At 55.5% G+C, this 21,888-nt stretch overlaps 10 protein-coding genes across 10 annotated transcripts; 7 read left to right on the top strand and 3 right to left on the bottom strand.

Moving 5' to 3' along the window:
• The first annotated feature begins 1,426 nt into the window (after window positions 1–1,426).
• C8Q71DRAFT_754262 (uncharacterized protein) lies at window positions 1,427–2,688 on the top strand. Its single transcript, XM_047923483.1, has 4 exons — window positions 1,427–1,638; window positions 1,694–1,846; window positions 1,901–2,090; window positions 2,338–2,688. The coding sequence occupies exons 2-4, from the start codon at window positions 1,762–1,764 to the stop codon at window positions 2,606–2,608; spliced, it is 546 nt and encodes a 181-aa protein (XP_047779783.1). The 5' UTR covers window positions 1,427–1,638; window positions 1,694–1,761; the 3' UTR covers window positions 2,609–2,688.
• Window positions 2,689–3,040: 352 nt separating this feature from the next.
• C8Q71DRAFT_706032 (Cullin binding-domain-containing protein) lies at window positions 3,041–4,317 on the top strand (the record flags this gene model as incomplete). The annotated part of the gene is made up of 7 exons (XM_047920483.1): window positions 3,041–3,099; window positions 3,206–3,358; window positions 3,437–3,598; window positions 3,670–3,794; window positions 3,868–4,064; window positions 4,140–4,194; window positions 4,256–4,317. Coding segments are annotated over 7 exons (813 nt in total), but the record flags the coding sequence as incomplete, so codon positions are not given.
• Window positions 4,318–4,390: 73 nt separating this feature from the next.
• C8Q71DRAFT_754251 (uncharacterized protein) lies at window positions 4,391–5,320 on the bottom strand. The gene is made up of 3 exons (XM_047923482.1): window positions 5,013–5,320; window positions 4,764–4,904; window positions 4,391–4,714 (listed from the first exon to the last, which is right to left on the bottom strand). Exons 1-2 carry the CDS (start codon window positions 5,210–5,212, stop codon window positions 4,784–4,786), a joined length of 321 nt encoding a protein of 106 aa, XP_047779781.1. The 5' UTR covers window positions 5,213–5,320; the 3' UTR covers window positions 4,391–4,714; window positions 4,764–4,783.
• C8Q71DRAFT_754247 (zf-DHHC-domain-containing protein) lies at window positions 5,310–7,763 on the top strand. Its single transcript, XM_047923481.1, has 10 exons — window positions 5,310–5,780; window positions 5,842–5,900; window positions 5,956–5,988; window positions 6,045–6,252; window positions 6,314–6,537; window positions 6,589–6,619; window positions 6,673–6,826; window positions 6,878–7,033; window positions 7,098–7,231; window positions 7,289–7,763. The coding sequence occupies exons 1-10, from the start codon at window positions 5,531–5,533 to the stop codon at window positions 7,396–7,398; spliced, it is 1,359 nt and encodes a 452-aa protein (XP_047779780.1). The 5' UTR covers window positions 5,310–5,530; the 3' UTR covers window positions 7,399–7,763.
• Window position 7,764: 1 nt separating this feature from the next.
• C8Q71DRAFT_808240 (ornithine-oxo-acid aminotransferase) lies at window positions 7,765–10,598 on the top strand. Its single transcript, XM_047926018.1, has 12 exons — window positions 7,765–8,005; window positions 8,173–8,217; window positions 8,277–8,327; window positions 8,389–8,401; window positions 8,800–9,086; window positions 9,157–9,345; window positions 9,396–9,486; window positions 9,543–9,633; window positions 9,688–9,769; window positions 9,826–10,092; window positions 10,151–10,241; window positions 10,295–10,598. Exons 1-12 carry the CDS (start codon window positions 7,875–7,877, stop codon window positions 10,355–10,357), a joined length of 1,401 nt encoding a protein of 466 aa, XP_047779779.1. The 5' UTR covers window positions 7,765–7,874; the 3' UTR covers window positions 10,358–10,598.
• Window positions 10,599–11,789: 1,191 nt separating this feature from the next.
• C8Q71DRAFT_754235 (uncharacterized protein) lies at window positions 11,790–12,435 on the top strand. Its single transcript, XM_047923480.1, has 4 exons — window positions 11,790–11,955; window positions 12,011–12,113; window positions 12,174–12,252; window positions 12,308–12,435. Exons 1-4 carry the CDS (start codon window positions 11,941–11,943, stop codon window positions 12,321–12,323), a joined length of 213 nt encoding a protein of 70 aa, XP_047779778.1. The 5' UTR covers window positions 11,790–11,940; the 3' UTR covers window positions 12,324–12,435.
• Window positions 12,436–13,675: 1,240 nt separating this feature from the next.
• Window positions 13,676–17,076, bottom strand: C8Q71DRAFT_754228 (uncharacterized protein). Its single transcript, XM_047923479.1, has 4 exons — window positions 16,201–17,076; window positions 15,160–15,596; window positions 13,796–15,096; window positions 13,676–13,734 (listed from the first exon to the last, which is right to left on the bottom strand). Exons 1-3 carry the CDS (start codon window positions 16,595–16,597, stop codon window positions 13,960–13,962), a joined length of 1,971 nt encoding a protein of 656 aa, XP_047779777.1. The 5' UTR covers window positions 16,598–17,076; the 3' UTR covers window positions 13,676–13,734; window positions 13,796–13,959.
• Window positions 16,409–17,314, top strand: C8Q71DRAFT_558650 (uncharacterized protein). Its single transcript, XM_047919347.1, has 2 exons — window positions 16,409–16,946; window positions 16,998–17,314. The coding sequence occupies exons 1-2, from the start codon at window positions 16,630–16,632 to the stop codon at window positions 17,131–17,133; spliced, it is 453 nt and encodes a 150-aa protein (XP_047779776.1). The 5' UTR covers window positions 16,409–16,629; the 3' UTR covers window positions 17,134–17,314.
• On the bottom strand, window positions 17,068–19,117 carry C8Q71DRAFT_754227 (uncharacterized protein). The gene is made up of 3 exons (XM_047923478.1): window positions 18,466–19,117; window positions 17,672–18,405; window positions 17,068–17,613 (listed from the first exon to the last, which is right to left on the bottom strand). Exons 1-3 carry the CDS (start codon window positions 18,788–18,790, stop codon window positions 17,299–17,301), a joined length of 1,374 nt encoding a protein of 457 aa, XP_047779775.1. The 5' UTR covers window positions 18,791–19,117; the 3' UTR covers window positions 17,068–17,298.
• Window positions 19,118–20,006: 889 nt separating this feature from the next.
• C8Q71DRAFT_706232 (nucleotide exchange factors-like protein) lies at window positions 20,007–21,382 on the top strand (the record flags this gene model as incomplete). The annotated part of the gene is made up of 6 exons (XM_047920491.1): window positions 20,007–20,222; window positions 20,275–20,302; window positions 20,362–20,495; window positions 20,550–20,727; window positions 20,783–21,146; window positions 21,208–21,382. The coding sequence occupies 6 exons, from the start codon at window positions 20,007–20,009 to the stop codon at window positions 21,380–21,382; spliced, it is 1,095 nt and encodes a 364-aa protein (XP_047779774.1).
• Window positions 21,383–21,888: the final 506 nt, after the last annotated feature.

Raw genomic sequence — 21,888 nt, 5'->3', positions numbered from 1 at the left:
CGTACCTGATTTTAGACGACAAACGATACCCAGAAGTGATTCTCCTTCGGAGGGGCTTCCATGTATGATCCGCGTTCGCAGAGCCAGAACGCCGGTCTCCAAAGCCCTCAAATGCTAGAGCGTGGTGGCATACAGAACGACGCGCGGTGAGCGTGGGTCGATACGGGGTGGACGGCGTATGGCTGTTCGCCCGAGGTGCCTATCGTAGTGAGGTTCGGATTGATGAGCTGAGGCGGGCGGTGGTGCGGACAGGATCCGATTGTCGAGTGTGGAGGAATCACCAGTGTGTATTGATGCGGCGTCTCCGTCCGCACAATATGTCAGGAGACGTCTACAGTCGTTGTGAGCGTTCATGCTAAGCGTTTCATACGATACAGTGCCAATCAAGTGCCAATGGCTAGACTTACGTCAAGGATGCCGCCCAAGCATATCGTTGATGCAAGGGAGCTGTGCTTCGGTATCAGAGAATATTCACAATCCACGAGAGGATGACAGATATTCTCCGACATTACCTATGTCACCACCTGCCAACAACCTCCAGCAACAAATCACAGCGCGCGCATACGTACAGCGCACTCGACAGATCACCCAAGCGCCATTTGCTCGGCGCCACCCCGCATAGGCATTACCGCATGCAACTAGCCATCCGGGGGATATCTGTAGACGCGACGCTCGGGTCACTCCGCCAGACATATGCAAGGATGCCACAGTGGGAGAACACGACGCGAGAACTCGACGACGCGGCGATGCGTCGGAAGCGCTGCAGTGTGCCAGTCGATCAGCTGGTGCTTCGGACTCGCAGCTTGCATCCGAGGAACGTCCTGGATGTACCGACGAGCCAGTATTGACCGAGAGAAGCCTGCTCCGGGACCTGCCGGCGGAGATCTAAGGCAAAACTGTTGCATGATGCCATCGCATGTCGAGAAGCAGCGTACAGCGTACATAGAGCCTGGAATCAAGCGGTACTGTCGATCGTGTTGCTCAATGAGAAGGGTGATGTGACGTGATATACGACCGCCGCTTGTCACGGAATTCCGCATATGGTGCTCGGACGACAGGCTCCTCGGATGCGAGCAAGCCGCCACCATGTACATTCGGAGATCCACGCACCGCACCGTACGTCGCATGCAGACCATGACGGCACGCTCGCAGCATTTCGCTGCCAATGTCGTAACGTCGTTACAGAGTATTGAACGCGAAGACTGCACCCGTCGACCAACCGTCGACCGATCGAATGGCCAATGAGCGGACTTGCGGCGGAGCGGAAGAGAAGGATGATCGCTGTCTGTAGAGTGATGGTGGCGCTGATGCCGAAGAGGGGACCGCCGCCCGACGTCGATGCGTACGTACCTGAAACTGTATCGTGATTACGATCGGCGGACCGGACCACGATCGTCGGAGTCTAGAGCCAGGACGCGCCCGACAGAATGAGGGTCCTCAGGAGGAGCTCAGGAGTACTATAACGCAACTGGTGATCTGAGACACAAGACATATCTGTGGCGTCAGTAAAGGGGTCTGGTATTGAACGTCAGCTGCGGCCCTAGGATATAAGATGAACGGCCTGCCAAGGTCTACTCCGTAGCATATGATCGGCGTGCGTTCAATATCTGGAGGGTCGAGAGCGGCAGAATTTAAACCGTTCGTGCTTCATCCTCGATCCGGCTCCAGTGCTAACGGTTTTCAGACGCTGCAGAGTGCTAGTGAGGTCGGGGGAGTGAACAGCACCATTTAATCACCGTGCGATACAACTGCAGCTAGAGCATGGCTCGAAGGGCTAGCATCTGTCCCCTTGCAGAACTAGTATGCGGGTTGACTTCACCGGAATGGATATGGCGAATTCGCTCATCTGCAACATCTATTTCATCGGGGACGCGTTGTTTCAACCGAAGTGATCACTTACCCTCGTCCATGGTCGGTCGGAATCATGAGCCAGCGGCGGAATACAATGACATAAGCCTGGGGTTTCAAGTATATCAGGCCGAGAACAGAGGGTGCCTTTTGGAAAGGGACGGCGTCATATCTGCATTGGAACACCGATACAGCGATGATCCGTGGCTTAAAGGCGCGTTCGAGGGGTTGAGTTGGAAAAGCTTCGGAAAATATGAGCCAACGTGCCTACTCAGTGTCAATGCCAACAGAAGAGGGAATAAGTACCCTGCAACAAGGCGCGTGTCATGAAAACGCAGAGCCCGTCGACATGACGGACAACGCTAACCTACGTGTACAAATACTGTTACTTCACGTAAGGATCAGGGCCACAGGCGTGCACCAGTAATGTGAAGGCTCACAAATGCATGCAGGTATAGACCGCAAGTCGGCAGAACGCGAGACACGTACTTCAGCGAAATCGAAGAACGATACAAGCTATCATTTTAGCCATGAAGCTTTGAAGCTTGAAGATGTACGGGTTTATGTCGATCACCACCGCACGGGCGAGCTTCTGGCAATGAGTCGTGACAACACGGACGCCCCGTTCGATTGGACTGCCTTTGGTGGACTACCTTCGACCCCGCACGAATCCATCCTGACAAGAAGAGTGCAACGTAGATTTTTCCTCGTCGAAAGCAAAGTCGAGTACAAAAGTCGGGTCGCGCGCATCTGGCTATGATGGCGGGAGGAAGCAAGCGGCCCGAAGCAGTCCGAAGCAAGCCCGAAGACGGCCTCGCAGTGATCGCACTCCGAGCGCCTACAACACACGCCTTACGCATCAGCCACAGCCCGACTCTGCTGCTTGTCTCTGCACGAAACACTGCTCACCGCCAGCCGCCGCTTTGTCGACCCTCCTAAACTCAGTATTCTGCGCCACGCTCGTGGTGCTTCTCTCGTATCTCTTCATGGTAAGTCTTCCCCCGGAGGCATCCGGCGCCCAGGCGTATCTGACCGAAATCGTACCCGCGCTCTTGAACCCAACCGTCCTCCGCTCAACTCGACTCGCGCACGTCGCTCGTACTCGCTACACGCGCGGCGATCTTGCGTGCTTGCTGCATTGGGACTGCTCCGACGGCGCCGCTAGTCTAAGGTATCCTCGAAGAGCAAGAGCGTGCTCGATAAGGCGATGAACGCGAACATTGATCAATTCGTCGCGGTGACGGGTGCTTCGTGAGTGATCCATTTCCGCGATCCGCGCAGATGCTGCGCGGGAGCGGATGGCGCGTCTGGGTACGGTAGTGGACTCACGGACACGGTTGGCTTTAACGTATGCTAGGGCGCGCGACGCAAAGCGCTTCCTCGAGAAGTACAAGCGACTCGACGTAGCCATCGACGCGTTCTATGGCGACCCCAATGCACTGGCGAGTGCGCAACGCAGTGGTGTCTCCACGACCAAGATCACCCAGCTCTTTGATCAGTACAAAGGTATGTCTCCGCACTGTCGTGATCGGGCTGCCGGGTAGGCTGGGACTGAGCACTGGGTGAACGCAGATCCAGACCCGTTGAGTGGCGATGATATGATCGCGGTGGACGGTACGATCAGACTATGTGCGGATTTGGGCTCGGATCCGGCGGATGTGGTCTGGCTGGCTGTAGCGTACGAGCTCAAGTCACCGAGCATGGGCGCATGGTCGCGGAAGGGCTGGGTGGACGGCTTGAAGCGGCTAAAGTGCGTGCTCTGCCATAACAATCGTGAAGGCTGGTCACACTGAAGCGACTGTGCTCTTACAGCTGCGACAGCATCTCGGCGCTGCAGAATGTGCTGGTGCAGCTCCGGCAGAAGCTCTCGCAAGACCCGGAGTATTACACGCAAGTGTACAACTACACGTTCGAGTTCTCGAGACAGCCCGGGCAGCGTAGTCTAGGTGCGTCGTTAGTTAGCAGCTAGCGTTATATGGACGGGCTGAGTGGAACGCGCCCATGTGATGTGCGGGACAGGTCTGGACGACGCGCAGGGGTTCTGGGCGCTCCTCATTCCTCATGGTCTGCAAGGTGGCGCACTAGCACATGTCCAGCGAGATGATGATGTGGACATGACGGGCGAGGAAGGGTGGAAGGAGGAGCACACGCAATGGTGGCTCGACTTCCTCAACGAGAGGGGCGGGAAGGGAATCAGCAAAGATACTTGGCAGATGGTGAGTCTCATCTCGACGTCCTGGAAGACGACAGCAGACAGTAATCAATCGTCATCACCTCGCGCGGACGCGTAGTTCCTCGAATTTGTACGGAGCATCGACTCGAAGTTTGAGAAGTACGATGCGGAAGGTGGGTTCACTTCCTTGGCGCGTCTTCCATTGTGCACTCGATCTGATATGACTCAATCCAGCTGCATGGCCGTCAACGATAGACGACTTCGTAGAGTATGCGAAGGCCCGACAAGCCTCGTGAGGGCTATGGGCTTGCCGCTGCGGGCAGCCGCCAGACGTTTTGAATCGCTGTTGTATCGTATCACACGCTGTACGTAAGCTCTCTGAATCTGTATTGCAATCGCACACCAGGACTCGTACCCTCCTCGGATCTTACGGGCGCAAATGACTATGTAGCTGAACTCTAACAAGCGTGGACACGCCCAAGTTCGTACCTCCTTCGCCCTGCAACGTGCGAGATAGCCACCGAGGCTAGATCTCTCAGGCGACAACTCCCGACGTGATCCTCTCAGGGGAAGTACTTCCCCGCGCAATGCAGCTTCTGTCACAACTCGGGCGACGGTGGCGACCCCGGAATGCAGCTACAGCCCCCTTGATTGAGACTTTCTTTCGCCTTCTAGCCGTAGAGACCGGTGCGGCTGTCAAAGATGAGTGTACTTAGGAACATGACTCAGTAATAACACGAACCTGCCGCCCACCTCAGTCGTCTAACTTTCACCGAGCGGATGCACCGACAACAACGAGGGTAGGAACGAGCTCTCCTTCACGAGTGACAGTCTTGGCCGCCCTGAGTAAGCTGTGACGGACGCAAGCAGCTTGGTCGCCTCGCTGCGTATCGATGCATTCAGTTTCCCAGCCCGGGAAGAAATGGAAGGGTGCGGCGTGAGGGTCAATATACATGCATCGCGTCTGCGCCATGTATGGACCACCACTCACCTCTCCGCGAGCCGAACAACCGCCTCCGACCCATCATCGGCGACCCATAGGACATCGACGTGCGTGCTGGCCGAAATGAGGCCAAACGATTGCGCGAAAGCGTCCTGGATAGACTTGCGGATTGATAATGCGTCCGCGCATGCCGGCGCGACGGAGAAGCGGACGTAATGGTAGGATGAGGCGAGAGTACGTCGCGACATCGCGTGCTCGGCCGAGGTCGTTTGGTCAAGTGAAGGCGGCCCCGTTGGTCGATACGAATGAGGTGAAGCTCGAGCCAACGCAGCGAAATATGATAGCGTTTAGCGTTTAGTAGTTAGACGCCCATTGTGCGGGTAGAATCCTGTAAGATCACGTGAAGCGTGAGGCTGATCGGGCGTCTACGGCTGCGGCGCGGCCGACACGCGTCTGTCGCGGTGACCTCACGGTCTTCACCACCGCTGCTTGTCCGTTGCCCACACGCGTACCCCGCGCTGCTCTCGGTCCTTGTCTCGCGCTATCTTGTGACTCGGATACGACTTATGGCCCAGCATGCAGAGAAAAGCAGGCGACAAGAACTCAATTGCTGCGCGGTCATGGAGGAGGCGGCGATGCGCTCCAGGGAACGCAGAGCGAAGCGCAAGCAGAAGCCCATGCCGTGGATCGTGCTCAAGCTCGCGGTCGGTATCACCATCGCCATTGTCGCATATACGTTCTATGTGTACATTGGGAGGCTGTGCGTGCCGATGATCAGGAGGGACGAGGGCGCTCTGGGCGGCAGAGCTACGGGCAGTGAGTCCGGAATGTACGTGCCGTTCGTGCTGATCGAAGCTGAGTGAAAGCGCTCCGTCAGTCGGGTTCTTGGTGGTGTTCTGTGTGCTGGGTCTGATGATGCTCTGGGCTTATGAGAAGGTGCGTCCGTTAATTGCTGCCAAGGTCCACGGGATTAGACTCAGATCGGCTACAGGTCGTCCTTACGTCCCCAGGCCTTGCGAGAGACGTGCGTACGACTTTTTGCACCATGTAATTAACACGGCGATAACCGCTGCCCCTCAGTTCGTGAAGAAGACACCGGAGCCGGTGGTGAATACTTTCGTGCCGGCTTGGTGGGACTCGCAGCGGGACTTGACGGGCATGCCGTACCAGTACATGGGCCAGGGCGAGCAGCCACCAGAACCAACTGCTGCCGATCACGAAGACGGTCTGCAGCCCCCTAATGGGCACCAGCCCAATGGGCACCAGCCTAATGGGCACCAGGCAGATGGTACGTCCTTAATGCTTATACGTATCTCGGGTAATCCCAATATGTACGAACCACAATACAGGTGATGCTCAAGCTGGGATGACGGATGCCATCCCTGCGGTTGCACAAGCCCGCGTTGCAAAGCCCGATGCGCCTGCCCCGCAACAGAACGGAAGCGCACGCAAGGGCCCTCAGAATTCCAGACGTGTACCAGAGACCGCCGTGTTGCGTCCCGAGAATCGGTATTGCTGGAAAGAAGGCTTCGTCAAGCCCCTCAGGGCGCACCATTGTGCTGCCTGTGGTACCGTGGGCATATTGACCGTTGTGCGAAGTACTGTACACTGATGGTGTGCCCAGTGTGTCCTTAGATACGACCATCATTGTCCATGTGAGTGCTTGTTGGTTTGAGGTCGTACATTCCCACTTACCAGGCTTACGAAGGGATCGGGCAATGCGTCGGCGCGCGCAATTACAAATACTTCGTGATCTTCCTCGAGTGGGCCCTTCTGTTCTGTTTGTGGACCTTCTCGACGCTCGTCGCTGATCAGGCGAAGTCGGGACGCGTAGACGCCCAGAAGATCGTCATCATTGTCTTGTGAGTTCGCGGTTCGACTTCTGGTGGATTGTCGCTGATGTACGTGAGCAGGTCGTTCTTCTTCGTGGTGTTCACGTCGTCGTTATTGGTATCGCACATGCGGCTCATCATGCTAAATACGACAACTGTGGAGTCGCTTAGATCACAGAGCATACGCGACCGAGAGAAGCGTGTGCTCGCCCGCATGCACCCTTGGTATGCAGTAGGGTTAGTCAGCATCATCGGACTTCACGTGGGCCAGTCTGCTAATGTCCTCCACTCCAATTGACAGCGCGAAGAGGCGCACACGCAAACAGTGGGACCAGGAATGGGGTCGTATAGACCACGAGGGAAACCTATGGTGGTTCGGGAGCTACCGCGCAAACTGGGAGTCTGTCATGGGGTCCTATGCATGGCAGTGGTTCCGTAGGTCTTCTCTGCCATGTTCCACACGCGATTTTTACTAAAGGTGTAATGCGACAGTACCCATTGGCCAAAGTCCCGATGATGGCCTATCGTACATCCCCAACCCTCGTCATGACCCCGAGGGACGCTGGAGGCCACGGCGGGAGTGGCCTGCCAAGTTACAATAGACGTGAGCGCTACTCTCCGCTCTTGTGTCCGTCTGAGACGCAGGGCATTTTGGCGTCTCCTTGATCCGCCCGCCGTGCAGTTCTGCATTTATGACATGTCTGGATGATGACCCCGCTACGTATATGGATGGAACTCTGCCCGGATTTCTGATATCGTATCTACATTCATAATCTACCGCACTGTAAATTATGCCTATACCTACACACTCGCCATAGACTTTCAGTTGTGCGACCGTCAAGGTCGTTCCGTCATACGAACGGATCAAAAATACCACCGACTCGATCGTGAATGCCAGTCACCAAAACGTAGATCCGCTCCGACATTTCCTATTTGGGTCGGAAATATTAAACGTGACCTCGACGGACGTTACGGACCAGAGCAGCTGTGGCGGGAGTGGATCACTTCTTGCACCTCAACCACATCATCGACACTACGCAGTCTATAACAGCCTACCCTCACCCGAGACATCATTATCATGGCCCCCAGTGCAGATGATCGCACCTCAACAGGTAATGGCGTGGCGAAGGCTGGAATGAACAGAAATGGACAAGTCCATATCTCTTCAGCGGAAGTAATCCGCCTCGAGCACGAGTATGGCGCACACAAGTGAGTAGTCGCGTCTCCGGCGACCCCAGCGCGGAGACGCTTTCCCCTTGATGCGCGATTTGCAGCGATCGTCGATTGGTCGGCATGCGGAGTGCCTCCGAGATACTCAGTTCGCCGTTCCGTCTTCATGCGTGCGTATTGCGTGCGTGCTGACTCGCTTGCTATAGCTACCACCCGCTCCCAGTCGTGTTCGAGTCCGCGAAAGGTGCCAAGTGAGTCTTTTGTGCGTTATGCTTCGCGTGCGTAGCGCCGGTGACACTTCGGAATACAGAGTATGGGATCCGGAAGGCAGAGAGTACATCGATATGCTGTCTGCGTACTCGTGAGTCCTTTGGCTACCTGTGGCCTCTGCATTATGATCGGGGCTTATTGAGTGTTCGCAGGGCCGTTAATCAGGTGAGCATCCGGCGCACGTCTCCCTTATGCCGTTACCCCCCTCGATTCGACTTCCTCGATCGTGTACCGCGGAGTGCTACTTTGAATTGGCCCCGAAAACGTACTTCTTGGTCCGTTAGTCGGAGGAAGGTCTTCGACAAGGTAGTCCGCTTGCCTATTCCATGCTCCTGGACTCAATGCGCCACAGTGTGGCACCGGTACGTCGCATGGAGTATGCATGCGACGGCTTAATTGTGCGGTTCATGAACTCCAGGGCTGGCCAAATAGACTAGATTTTCTCGCTGTACCGAGTACATAGATGCGCTGGGCGTCCTCGAGGATCAGAACGGCCCTATGCAATCCCCGAAATTAGAAATCTAGTGTCTTTGGGACAAACCATCTCACATCTTCACTCACAGGGCCATTGCCACCCGAGGATCGTCAACACCTTAATTCAGCAAGCCCAGAAGCTGACGCTCTCCTCTCGCGCCTTCTACAACTCGGTCTTCGGCCAGTTTGCGCAGAAGATGACGCAGGTGTTCGGCTATGACATGGTCCTTCCGATGAATACAGGCGCGGAGGCGGTTGAAACTGCCATCAAGCTGTCGAGGAAATGGGCATACACGAAGAAAGGCGTCGCGGACGGAAAGGCTATCGTCCTCAGTGCTGAGGGAAACTTCCATGGGAGAACCATCGGCGTTATCAGGTCCGTGGTCCGCATGTCTGGCCTCCAAGTAAGCTTTTGGGAACGCTGACCTCTCGCATGTGGCCATCAGTATGAGTACGGATCCGGAGAGCCGCAGCGGATTTGGGCCCTATCTCCAGGCCGTCGGTCCGACATATGATGATGACGGGGAGATTAGGACGATACGGTACGGGAAGATATCCGATCTTGAACGCGCTCTTGAGCTGCATGGAAAGGACGTGGCAGCGTTTCTTGTGGAGCCCATTCAAGGGGAGGCTGGGTACGTGGTAAACACAATGATTGGATACCATACTCATCACTACCGTGCAGTATTGTAGTTCCGCCCGCCGGATACCTCGCGAAGGTTCGCGAGCTCTGCGTGAAGCACAACGTCTTGCTCATTTGCGATGAAATTCAAACGGTTAGTTGAGCCATACTGGGGCGCTGATGTGGCGTCGCAACTGACACCTGATGCAGGGCCTCTGCCGAACAGGAAAGATGCTGTGCCACGAGCACGACAACATCAGGCCTGACATCGTACTCTTGGGAAAGGCACTTTCTGGAGGAGGTTAGTACCGTTCATGATATCAAATGATACCATGTTGACTGAAGACGACGTTAGTTTATCCCGTCTCGGCCGTCCTGGCTGACAGAGACATCATGTTGTGCATCCAACCTGGAGAGCACGGTAGCACATACGGCGGGTGAGTGGAGCCATTCAGTCTCCTTCAAATCTCGTCGACATGTTGATGATGCTCAGAAACCCACTGGGTTGCGCGGTGGCAATGACTGCTCTGGATGTGCTAGTAGACGAGGACCTAGCCAACCGCGCAGAAGTCCTTGGGGAGAAATTCCGCTCAGCCATCCAGGCCATCAAGTCACCGCTGATCAAGGCCGTTCGCGGCCGTGGATTGTTGAACGCGCTCGTAATCGATGAGCAGACAAGCTCCAAGGGTCGGACTGCGTGGCAATTCTGTCTGCTTCTCAAGAGCAGGGGCGTACTTGCCAAGCCCACACATGTCAACATGTGAGACACTTCCTGTAATGATGGTTGCACGTCCCTGGAGATATTGACTATGTTACAGCATCCGCTTTGCGCCACCACTGGTAATTTCCGAGGAGGACCTCATGAAGGCAGTTGATATAATCAAATCGTCCCTGGAGGACCTGGACAAGGTTAGCTACAACCATCGCGCACGATTGTTGCCATTCTCAACGACTTCTTACAGCTTGATAACATCCCAGGCGAAGTAGAAAGCGAGAAGGGACACAAGGATACCCTTACACTTTGAGGAACATTTCAATGCCTATTGCCCCCGCTAGGACTCAGTATGCGCGTTGTCATCCGATCTGGTCAAGATTATGATCCCACGTCATGTATCGTTACCTATCCCTCTCGTAAGGCAGCCTGTACCCAAGCCTCATCATGTGTAGCACAGCGGACAATCTACGTTCGACTCATTATCTCCCGCGATGCTCTGTGAGCGGGTAGCCTATCTCTGCGGCGTCGAGATCAAATCTATGGAATTGACCCTCGCAGATCTCATTCAGTCAACCGTTGCCGCTCCCTAGTGACAGAACTTCCAAAGGCATGTACGCCCAGGGGCGCCGTGGTTGTGTTGTCGGACAATAGGGCGGTTGTGTGCTATACGCCGGTGAGAATGGCCGATGCTTTGACGGAGACATCGATAGTGAAGGGCGCCATAGGCCAGTGGTGTCTAATACCGGATGCCTTTCCATCTGAGGAGCCACACGGTACATTCTAATCCAGTCCATCCGGATCGAGACACGCTCTACAGCATATGACCGAAGCGGCATTTGAACTTTACCAAGATGGCGCCTTGTGGAGCCAACAATACATAGGACTTGGGAAGGGTCCAGCAAGTCTGGCAACCCAGTTTACAAGTGGGCGTTGCCCTGAGATGCCGGAGACAGACTAACCCGATCGTCGGTCTAGAATAACTAACACGGGCCAAAGACGAGCTAGAAGTATGGATGGGGAGTAGTTCCGTCGACGTCTACTCAGCGATCCACGCGTGCCTAGTAGAGCAGCGCGGACAACAGGTGCGCCGGATTCAAATGCTCTGTTTTGTATACAACGCATCTGGCACAGTGGCACGGAGGACAAGAGCAACATAAACCACAGAGCGTCCGGATATGCTCACTAGGTACGTCGGTCGTCACGTATCACTCAATTGCTATTATATGGTCACATACGAGGGTCCGAAAGTGAAGCACCGACTTAGTTTGATCGAGCGCGCGATGTTCCCGGAATTACGCACTGGTTGCGGAACCAGCGGAAGCGCGAGAGTTAGGCTGAAGGCTTGTCGGTGCGGAGTGAATTACTGTTTGTGTTCTTGAACCGCCTGAGACACCCGGGCGCCGTGCGTGTCGTATCGTTTCGCGCTCAGCACTCGTGCCAAATGGCCAGACGAGTTGCAGCCCTGGACGGCTCTGGCGTCAATCCTCGGCGGGAACAGATGTATGTGATACGCACTGTACTACTGCGCCGCCTTCGTATCCTAAACAGAGCACTGCCTACCCAATGGAGGCATTCTCTAGCAAGACATCAAGCGTTATGACCGACACCAGGCAGATTTGTCATGTTTATGATCCGAGTTCATGAAAGCAGACCAGAGCTCCCCTGTCATTTACTAGCCACTTCGGCACTGCACATGACAGCTCGTACAGCGTCCTGAGATCTGTATTGCCAGGATCGATCTCAGCAACAGTCTGCGTGGCCCGCGGTGAGATAACCGCCTCCCTCAGAGCGCACCTGTATAAGAAAGGAGATGTCGGACACCTACATCATCCCCAACAACCCGACCAGCATCAGGTCCTGAACGCTTCCTTGAAAGTCGAGACACCAGCTCAGATGTCCGCCACACAAGTACGAGCTCTTTCGGTCTCTCGCCTCACCGCCCGCTCACTTAGGACGATGTCAGGCTACAAACACTTCAGAGCAGACCCAGGAGACAGAGGCCGATGGCCAGGAGAACGTTACGCGTGTACCTCGACGAACACCCATGGCATGCACCTTCTGCAGAGGTCGGTGGCGCTCCGCGATAGATGCACAGCTTTTTATCTAGCCGCTCGATTTCTTAACAGGTCGCAAGTTGAAGTGTGACGGTCAGCCGACTTGCGCGAATTGCAATCGTCGGGGTCTCGTGTGCGAATATGTCCCAGTGTGCGTCTTTCATCCATAACAACCTTGGGCAGACCATTCACCAACGCAACCACAGATCGTCGCAGAAGTAGGGGACCTACGTATCACGCACTGGACTGATTTACATTTAAGGGAGTCCTATGAGTTATCTGTATATGCCGCAGTCAGCTAGACCTAATTTGAGGTTATTCACGTTACCTGCCAAGCGGTCGAGTACTACTCGCGTGCGAAGCTTGTTTGAGGAACTCCGCCACGGATTGAATGTGATTGACGGTAGCAGGATGCTCCCTATCCGGAAGCTGATAGGTTAGAAGACCAGAAGTCAAGCTGGAAGGAAGGCGGAACCAAGAACAGACCATCACGATTGCCTCGTATGTTCCCCCTCGAACAAGACCCGATTGCTGACATCGCTGCTGAAGTCGCGGATGAGCGTGTGCGCGGTTCATTGAAATCTATGCTGCAGTTAGTGCGAAAGACGTCATCGCAGCTGAGAGCAGCCTTCTAAGATCGGGTCCGACGGAATCGTGAGTCTTCAGCAACTCCCAGAAGCGTGTAGTGGGTTAAAAAAATCCGAAATGAAGGCTTACGACGAGGTCACCGCACGTAAAGTGACCCAAGCTCCTGAGGAGAGGCGGAGTGTGTGCGATCTTCCGCCTGCAGGCATGGACCCTATCCGCCGATAGATGATAATCAAGCTCGGTGCGAAGCATGGCTCAATTGACGTTGCCGATACATAGCTACAGGCCTGTGCTGAAAAACTGTTCCCAACTGTCGAGCGGGATTTCCAGTTGCTGGAGCTGATGATACGCAGAAGAGGTGCGTATATGCATCACGGCCTGGAGGACTTATCATCGTTTTCAATCAGAGCGGGCTTGCGGCACGTCAAAGCAACAGTACATACCGCCTCATTGCAGAGAGGATATCGTAGATTTGTGACTCTTCTAGCGTTCTAGCGTTGAACGTTATTCCTGGCGCGAGTGATGAATACGCCTCGTGGTATATTGCAGGCCCGTCAGGCGCCGGGAGACACAGCTTCGATTAGGTACCTATGATCAACCAAGTAGTCTTTCGGCGCTGCCAGTACGCCGCCCAAAGTGGTTGAAAAAGGTTGTAGGTGATGAAGGGACTGCATAGCGCTCATAGATAGCACGTTTGCTCACCATAACGTCTACACGACACGAGAGGCCGCATTGTATTACTTCGGGTCAATGTCGTGTTGGACGACTCCTCGCGCCGACGGTCCACATGCCGTTAATGTCACGAGAAGCAGTCGTTTAACTTCCAATCAAGCATTGTGCAGCAGACCCTGTTCTGCGCCCGCGCGGCGCGGAAATTATCAAGGCTCAAGCGAAATGATAAGTCAGTCTTCATTATCCACTGTATGCTGCTTCCAATAGGTTCCGAGGATTGTCAACTGACGACTGAATCCGGGAGGTCAATGTGCTTCTTGCCTTCAATGGACTCTGATCATTTATCGATAGGTACAGGGTAATCGTTCGACTACTAGACATCAAGGATACGTATCAGCCTCCTCTACGAGAATACGAAATGTGCAGAGACCTGCCTCATGTAGGTTACGGTGGATCTAGCACCATGCGGTTAGAGATAAGTTACTCAACCGTAACGACAGTAGGGCGAGCACCGCGAAGTCCATAGCAAATGGAACATGTCGAGCAGCTGCGTGTGTGGCTGCCACCAAGAGGAAACAGACCCACTTCTGGTGACTTGTTACTCTCCCTCCGGCGGATATGGCTCCTGAGGATTGCTCTTGCTACTACTGCTTGCATGCGACCCGGATCTCGACACGTCTCCGGAACCCGCTGTGGGCTGTACTGAGCCTCCCCACACCTCGTCCGGGAGATCCGTGGTCGTTGGTGTTGAGACAAGCGCGAGCGCCGCGTCGAGCGAGTTGGCACGGCTTCGGACGGAGGGTGTATCCATACCTGCCTCGCTGAGGCTGAACGTGTTTGAGCGCGTCGAAGGGCGAGACATGTGGTGTGGTCCCGGAGACGCTCGGTGTAGGCTCGACGTCGCGAGGCTCATCACCTCACGCGACCCGAGCGACTCTATGGTGGGCATCCGGTGGATAGTCTTTCCGAGCACAGGGACATAGTCGTCATCGTCATCAGAGGGGAAGGTTGAGCGATAACTTGGTCTTAGGTCCTCTATATCATGAGACATGGAGGAGGCGTACCCCGGGCTCTCGTTTTGGGCGAGTGTAATGCCTTCCTCGGTCTCTCGTGCGATTTGATCTACGAGTGACCGGAAACGGTCCACAAAACTGTACAGCTCGTTGTCTGACATCGCGTCGCGCGGCGGCTCTCCGGGGTTGTCGGTGTGCGATGCGTCCGGGGCCCCCGGGAGCGTGTAGTTGCCAGGAATTCTCCGGATAGAACGGCCGAACCTGTCAGTCCCCAGGGACGAGGGAAGGTCCTCATCCGATGAATTAGGGGACGTGTCCTCGCGCTTCGAGAACGCTGACACGCCGAGGGAGCGGTCCTTCTCGCTGCGGGTGGGCGAGAGGGCCGGGGACGCGAAACCGTCCTTCGATCGACTGGCCAGGAAGCTCTGTGCGTTTATGCGAGACTGGGAGCTGCGCAGTGGCCGGTGTTCCCCCGAGCTGGAGTAGCTCTCAATCGTCGCGTGACCTTCGGACGTTGATATCGACAGCTGCCGGCCGATCTGCGAGAGCGAAAGGGGGGACACGGGCGTTGACGTCGAAGACATTGGGTGATGGGTTCCTGTAGACGTGGACTTTGGCGTTACGGACGGCACTGAAGAGCCTGACCGTGGACGGGAACGACGCCGTCTACGAGAAGGCTGGAGGGTGATGTCATAGTGGTAGGCTGTCAGGTGATAAGCGATCTAGTAATCGGTCAGAACCACATCATTGACAAGTTGCGAGAAAGTTGGGTAATGTATACGTACGAGAACTGCGAGCGTGAGTACCAAGCGGACTACAGATCCCGCGAGCCACTCAGCCCAGGAGGGGGACACGTTGCATTGCGAGCCGAGCCCAGACCAGAAGACATCGATGTCCCAGCGGCAGCGGTGGACGAGTGTGTTGATGAGATTGGGAGTATGTCTCCAGACAAAAACGAAAGCAAGGTTGACGACGGCGGGGCTGAGTAGCAAAGCAGACGACATATAAGTTAGGATAACTTGCACGACAGCATGAGGAGCGTTCGGTCTGGATGTCCAGCCGAGGTAAGGAGCGAAGGCGCCTATGAGCACTGAGATGAGAATGAAAGTCAGGGAGAACGCAGTGCATGTCCCCAGAGAGAGGAGGATTAATTGTCGATCATGGTACGGGTAGATCGCGAATGCCAAGAAGTAACGAATGGTGTTGTACGTTGCCCATGCACCTGGAATTGATTAATGGTCAGTCATCTGCGGACGGTCTCCCAGACGAGTCAAGGACGGGTGAAAACGCTGTTCAACGCAACTCCTCCTGTCACAGGTGCACGCGGTTGCGGCGTACCAATGCATCACTATCACAAGCGCCGTGTGCGCCTGCTTCGCGTTGAATCGCCCTAAGGGATCATATCGAACAACATGAGCTGTCGAAGTGTGATCCCCTGTCTTCGTTCTGATGGCCAGCGGATCACGAACCGAACAGAGATCAATAGTGGCTAAATCTGGCCAATATGGCAGCGCAGAGACTCTTCTGTTCGCTCGATGGTGGTTCGTATGATGGAGCACTGTGCATCGCTATCTCCTATACGGTACTTCGTACAGCTCCCTGTGATAGCTCAGACAGGCACTGGCAGGTTCTAATCGAGCGTCACTCTGGACGGAACCTGTCATGCTGGCAGGCTTCGCGTCGGAACCACGCGCGGGCTCCTGTACACCGCTTCGCCCCGAATGAGACCGTTCAACGCGTCCAGAGCGCGTACGGCGTACCGCCGGGGTCATACGCCTGCGGCAAAGCGCACAGTCCCCAGGCCGAGGGTTAACTAGGGTGCTCACCTATCACACTGAGCAATGACCTCTTCGTCCACCGCAGCCTACGTAATCGCCTCCGTGTCCGACGCTCCCAATGACTCCTCCGCTCGTTCGCTGTTAGGGGGTCTCCTTCAAGACTGAGTGCTCCGTCCGCAGCGCTGCTCGGGCTCGTCGGATGTCTGGGTTGTCGCGCTAGAAGATCGACGTATGTCGAAGAAGAAGAGGCCTCCGGAATCGGTGGGTTCAGAAGCGGCTCCGTGGGGTGCGAGTGATCCGAGTTGGACACGGTGTGGAGGGTCACCGACGACACTGCGGACAGTCGTCGGTCCCGCGTGAATGATGAGCGTGCAGAAGAGGCCGTCTGCGGAACCACCGAGCTTTCCGACGAGAAGAGGGCCTGGTGCAGGAACAGGGCTGCCATAGCAATGTTGTCAGACGGGTGTGGGGGCGAGGATGCAGCTGGAACGTGGCGGATGCGACTGCGCTCGTGTACCCATTGACCGAGGCTCGCGAGCACTGCGGGCGGGAGCTAGCTGGCGTGGCTGTTCGTGGCACCGGGAGGTTCAACTCGGTCTGGGCAACGCCTCTTACCGCAGAGCAAGACGCCCACGCTTGAAGCATCTTAGTACGGTCCACCCAATCGCGGCAGCGCTACTGATGCCGGGTTGCGAGGGACATTTCCTAGGAACGGAAGACGTAATCCTCGCCTGTTTTGGTTACACCGTCGAGTTCGCCGCTGCGGCCTTGGGAGTGTTTTGTTATGCACAGGGGTTGGTGAGGTCACGGTCGAGACCGACACAGAGGTTGAGCCAGATGAACAGAAGAAGGTACAGGCCGGCGGCCACGGCAGATGACTGTGTCCCAAGACGAACCATGTGGTACGCGGGCGGCGGGCCCCGGGGAAAGTCAACGGGTTGCTGCCCGGTCGCAAGGCAACCAGATCTACCGACGCGCTGACAAGATCTCTCCCAACAAAAGCTTATTCTCGCTGTGACGTCGATCGCTGTACACACATCGCACAGAGGGAGTACCTGCAAAGTCTATGGATCCAAACAGAGATACAGAGGTAGATGTGTGAACAGGTAAGCAAGTCGCTACTGGGGATATAATCAGAGATGGTGATTACGACAAGGCACCCCAGAGAGCAAGCCCGGCAAACGTCATGCCGAGGCCGACTAGAAACCCAGCGTACGCCATAGTGTGCACGCCGACGCGAGGCAGGAGATTGGGTGAGTGAAGTAGCGCAAGGGAAAGGTGTACCAATACAACAAGGGGGAAACCTATGGCAAAAGGATAATGCTTATACATCGACGGGATGTCAGTGTCTGGGAAAGATAGCGGAGATCGGAGGTAGGTCCCGGACAAGATGAGCGTATGACCCATCGACAGGATGAGTGAGTCGATGCGCTGCAAGCACGACACGAAGACGGGGATGTGCTGTAACCAATCGCCGTGTCAGCAACACGCAAGCGTGCCAAACGAACGGGTAGCTCACAATCGGGGGCACGCCGTATATTTCCTCAAGCTCCTCCCTATCCTTCAGCCGCACGATTTCCTCCAGATCCTTGTCCACGGCGAGCTTGATAGCGTCCTCCAGGCTTCTCGGCTTCGCAGCGTTTTCCCCGTTCTCGCGGGCTTCTGCGGCGCGCGGGCTGAGCGGCAGGGCGTCGTCGGATGAGGCGCGTCTGCCGCCGCCGAGCCCACTAAGCCCGCTCTTCCACCGCACAAGCACGTCCCGGACCTTGTCTTCCGGGACCATGACTTCGCGATACAGCACGAGCTGCTCGTAACCCTGCGTGATTCCTACGGCGACGTCCGCGAGTCCCCACCCGAGCCCGATCCACCACACCCGGGAGAAGGCGGGGTCCTTCCATGTCGGAAGCGGGTAGTCCATCTTGTGCCGGATGCTGAGGACAGGGAACGCAGAGAGGCGGAGGAGCTGACTGAGCAGGACATGGAGGATGTTGAATAGAAGTGTGTTCCAGATCGGCGATTTGAGGAGGGAAGAAGTGATGGTGAACAATGGGAGACGCAGGTGGTGAGATAGAATCCATAGTGAGATCGAGACGAGAAGCTCCGGCACTGGTGACTGGAAATACTTGGGATAGCTTGAATCGCTGGGTGGATCACTGCGCCAGACGAGCAGTGGCAGGAAAGCGAAGAGCACGAATACGAGCAGGGAGCTTAGCGGTACGAAGGTGTAGAGAGCAACCTTCTGCCTGTATGACCCTGCGAAGCCAAACACCATGAGGCGATTCCACGCTCCTCGAGTATACATAATGTACGTACCGATGTAGTATCCGCGCTCTTCCAAGTCCAATTCCTCCTCATCCAATTCCTCCAGCCCCTCCTCGGGCACCTGGCCCAGTTGGCTATCTCTCCGGTATCGCTCGGGGCTGCTGTGTATGCTTGAGCTCGCCTGTCTTGACGTCGAGCCATACGTTGGAGGCGGGGCAGCCGAGCCGAACGACTGTTTTGGGGGCAGCGAGAGCCCAAGCAGTGGTCTTCGAGACATCTCGTCCTCTGCGTCCGGACTCGCAGGTTCCTTGCCCTTCGCTGAGGATCTCGCCCACGACGCGACGGCGGCGCTGATTATGGTTCGTCCAAGGCCCATGACGCCGGTGACCCCAGTTATGAACGGGCCTGAGGTTGAGAGAAGCGGTCGTTATGGTTCAGAGCAAGGAAGCTGGAGCGGGTCAGGGGACGCGGTAGGTACCCGCAGGATCAATCATGGGCCTGGACTGCCGACGGGCGTACTCCCTAGATGCGCCCATGGCGTGCTGCTCGCGGACACAATGCGAAGCGTCGTCAATATGATGTTCGATGGCAGGACAAGCTCATTGCAGTGAGGAAGCTCCTTTACGTTGGTGACGACGCGGGAGGTGGATCATGAGACCAGCTGAGACCATCCGCCGGCTCAATCACGCGGGCGACGAACGACGTGCGCATGTGTGGACGAAGTTTCACTCAATGTATTGTGGCTACGTAATAGAGGGATAGGAAGTACATGCACTATACATGGATTGCACGTTCTATTTCTGAATGTTGACTTTGACACCTGTGATGGACCGCATGAGCACAACCGCACGCAACGTAACAACTGAAAGAATAGGAGAAGAGTCAGGTACTCGATGCATTTCAACAAGCACCCGTGCCCATCTCCGCTTTGTACACTGGGAGACTTTGGTGTAGGCAGAGTGCATTCGTGTCCGCCCATCGAAAATGATTTCATCTGCACTCCCTGAAAGACGCGACGTGTCACTCACCATATCACCTTCCACAATCACTTCGAGGTCCTTCATGACAGTAGAATCTGTTCAATTCATGATTAGTGACTGCTCCGAAGACGCGTTTTCATAGCAGAAAGTCAGCCAAGGCTGAAACTAGGTGAACTTTCGTCTACATTGAATTCAGACGGAAAGTGTTATGGTGATTGTCTCATCACCCAGAAGCGTATACGAATCGGAGACTCACCAATGACAAGAAAGAGCCGTCCTACAGTCCTGTATATACCGAAGCAGGGATTGCACGACTCGGAAGAGAGCGTTGGCAGAGCTGTCAAATTGGCTGTCGACGCGACAAAATGACGCGCGGATACTGCCGATACACATCGGCATCTGCCCTGATCCGGATGTGGCTGAAGATCTCTGGGACGATCGGCGATGACCGAGGCATCCCCGATCCTTTTCTCGAGGCGGCGTGAAGCTTCGAGCATGTTCCCGTCCCAATATATTTCCTTCAGCATAACCCTCGCAACCTCTCTCCTCCGCACTCACAACATACGCAGCACGTTCGTAAACTCATCACCGACCACAACACTAGGGAGAAGCATGGAGAGCCTCTTACGCTGGGGTATCGAGCATTCAGGCAACAATGACGGCGCACAACCGCAACCACCGCGATCCGTGCAGAGTTTGGATCCCGGGATCATTGATGCAATTCTAGGGAGGCCGGACTCGGAGCTGATGAAGGAGGCTCTGGCCATCGCGGTGGACGAGGGCAAGGATGAGGATGCGCGGATACAAGCATTGGATGACTTCGAAATGGTGAGTCAAGATTCCCTTGTATGTGAGCCTTCATTGACGCGTCCATGTATAGTTCGTCGAGCAGATTGACAATGCCAACAGTACGCACGTCTGAAACCTTCCGCCGTGACGGTCGGCTCAATTCACCGCCTTGTCGCAGACATTGATAAGATGAAGATGTGGGAGCCACTCCATAACCTTCTCAAGTCACCGAATTCCACCGAGGGAATAAATATGCAGACGCTCTGGATCATCGGTACTGCGGTTCAAAACAATCCGTCTGCACAGAAAGCGGTAAGTACCCTCAATACACTGACATCGCCACATCTCATTCATCTTTCCCTGCAGTGTCTTGCCCTTTCACCCATGCCGACTCTACTTACCTTCCTCGACCCATCCGTCAAGTCACCAAAACTGCGCTCAAAAGCGGTGTACGCTCTTTCAGGGCTGTTGAAGCACAATGCGGCTGCGGTCCAGCAGCTCGACGAGGCCGGCGGCTGGCAAGTCCTCAAGGCAGCTCTCGAAGGTTAGCTTTCTACTTAATGCTCTACTACGCATCCGTCCTAATGACAAAATGACAGACTCAGACATCACCGTCCGCCGCAAGACCGCTTTCCTCCTGAATGCACTCATCATCCCTGAAACGCACGTCTCGCAACCCACACCGTCTCCCGCGCCCTCCCCATCCGCCGAGTCGAATAGCACTGGGCTCACCGTCCACTCGTCGGACACACACCCACCGGCTGGAAGCAACCCCGTACACCCGAACTCGCACGCGTCGATGCAGGCGGATCCCTCCTCGATCTCGACGTCCACCGCGGCGCTCAAGGCGCTCGAGGAGCACGGCATTCTGCAGTCGCTCGTTTCCGCGGTGACGTCCCCCGTACCCTACGGGCCTGACGGGGAGAGCGAGGGAGACGCGGACTTTGACGAGAAGGTGATCAGGTAAGGCAACTGTACGTCGCATGCTGGCTTGCACGACGGTGATTGACTCTCGCTGGTGCAGGTCACTACATACGTATGTGACGTCGTGCGACGGCCGCTTCTCCGAGCAGCAGAAGAGTGGTTTGCGCACGTACGTGAAGACCGAGGCGGACAAAACGGGGAGCGAGCCAAAGCTCGCCGAGAAATGGGGACTAACGACGGATGAGTTGACTGCGTTCAAGCAAGCTATAGCATAATGGTATCGATGTCGCTCACATAGACCTAGGATACGTTGTAGCCCTATATCAAATCGGTGTACTGTATACCTACTGTAATTCATTGCAAGACTGGATATCATCTGCTTCGAAGACCTTCATTAGGGTTATCAGTTCCACAGATGAACTGCCAACATTCGAGCCAAACCCCTTTGATATGTCCTACATATGGGTCCGTCGAGCTCAAGACGGTCATGATGATAACGTGTCCGTCCAAGCTTGTCTCTGGACATCCAACACCATCGAGTCTCGCGGGATAGTCACAAGCTGGCAGGCGAGATAGGCAAAGACTCGCGAGGAGCAAATTCGCTCTCGACCCTCTGATTGTAGAAGAGTACTAGCTCGACACGTTCCACGTCGTCGCTCGATCGAGCACCAGGTAGTCTAGGTCTGCATTTCCCTGGCGTCACCGAGATCATCGCCGTCAATGACTGCAGCATATTCTCAGATGCGGGAAATACTGATACAATGTACCTCTCCTGCTGACT

The sequence above is a fragment of the Rhodofomes roseus genome, assembly GCF_022264815.1.
Source record: "Rhodofomes roseus strain CIRM-BRFM 1785 chromosome Unknown C8Q71scaffold_8, whole genome shotgun sequence".
Classification (NCBI taxonomy): domain Eukaryota; kingdom Fungi; phylum Basidiomycota; class Agaricomycetes; order Polyporales; family Fomitopsidaceae; genus Rhodofomes; species Rhodofomes roseus.
This window is presented reverse-complemented; position numbering and strand designations above follow the sequence as displayed.

Bases quoted from the DNA above. Each gene is read 5' to 3' on its own strand.
- C8Q71DRAFT_754228 (XM_047923479.1), bottom strand. From the start codon at position 16,597: ATGGCAGCCCTGTTCCTGCACCAGGCCCTCTTCTCGTCGGAAAGCTCG. The intron at 15,597-16,200 runs GTGAGCACCCTA...AATCAATTCCAG, and splicing joins GTCATTGCTCAGTGTGATAG to GTGCATGGGCAACGTACAAC. The intron at 15,097-15,159 runs GTACGTATACAT...ACCGATTACTAG, and splicing joins TACTCACGCTCGCAGTTCTC to ATCGCTTATCACCTGACAGC.
- C8Q71DRAFT_558650 (XM_047919347.1), top strand. From the start codon at position 16,630: ATGCAGCTGGAACGTGGCGGATGCGACTGCGCTCGTGTACCCATTGAC. The intron at 16,947-16,997 runs GTTGGTGAGGTC...CCAGATGAACAG, and splicing joins GTGTTTTGTTATGCACAGGG to AAGAAGGTACAGGCCGGCGG.
- C8Q71DRAFT_754262 (XM_047923483.1), top strand. From the start codon at position 1,762: ATGGCTCGAAGGGCTAGCATCTGTCCCCTTGCAGAACTAGTATGCGGG. The intron at 1,847-1,900 runs CTGCAACATCTA...GTGATCACTTAC, and splicing joins GATATGGCGAATTCGCTCAT to CCTCGTCCATGGTCGGTCGG. The intron at 2,091-2,337 runs CTTCGGAAAATA...CGAGACACGTAC, and splicing joins GAGGGGTTGAGTTGGAAAAG to TTCAGCGAAATCGAAGAACG.
- C8Q71DRAFT_754227 (XM_047923478.1), bottom strand. From the start codon at position 18,790: ATGGGCCTTGGACGAACCATAATCAGCGCCGCCGTCGCGTCGTGGGCG. The intron at 18,406-18,465 runs GTACGTACATTA...TTGGCTTCGCAG, and splicing joins AGAGCGCGGATACTACATCG to GGTCATACAGGCAGAAGGTT. The intron at 17,614-17,671 runs GTGAGCTACCCG...GATTGGTTACAG, and splicing joins TATACGGCGTGCCCCCGATT to CACATCCCCGTCTTCGTGTC.
- C8Q71DRAFT_754251 (XM_047923482.1), bottom strand. From the start codon at position 5,212: ATGTCGCGACGTACTCTCGCCTCATCCTACCATTACGTCCGCTTCTCC. The intron at 4,905-5,012 runs GTGAGTGGTGGT...ATCGATACGCAG, and splicing joins GTTGTTCGGCTCGCGGAGAG to CGAGGCGACCAAGCTGCTTG.
- C8Q71DRAFT_808240 (XM_047926018.1), top strand. From the start codon at position 7,875: ATGGCCCCCAGTGCAGATGATCGCACCTCAACAGGTAATGGCGTGGCG. The intron at 8,218-8,276 runs GTGAGTCTTTTG...TTCGGAATACAG, and splicing joins GAGTCCGCGAAAGGTGCCAA to AGTATGGGATCCGGAAGGCA. The intron at 10,242-10,294 runs GTTAGCTACAAC...GACTTCTTACAG, and splicing joins CCCTGGAGGACCTGGACAAG to CTTGATAACATCCCAGGCGA.
- C8Q71DRAFT_754247 (XM_047923481.1), top strand. From the start codon at position 5,531: ATGGCCCAGCATGCAGAGAAAAGCAGGCGACAAGAACTCAATTGCTGC. The intron at 7,034-7,097 runs GTTAGTCAGCAT...TCCAATTGACAG, and splicing joins CACCCTTGGTATGCAGTAGG to CGCGAAGAGGCGCACACGCA. The intron at 7,232-7,288 runs GTAGGTCTTCTC...GTAATGCGACAG, and splicing joins CTATGCATGGCAGTGGTTCC to TACCCATTGGCCAAAGTCCC.
- C8Q71DRAFT_754235 (XM_047923480.1), top strand. The intron at 12,114-12,173 runs GTCGGTGGCGCT...ATTTCTTAACAG, and splicing joins GGCATGCACCTTCTGCAGAG to GTCGCAAGTTGAAGTGTGAC.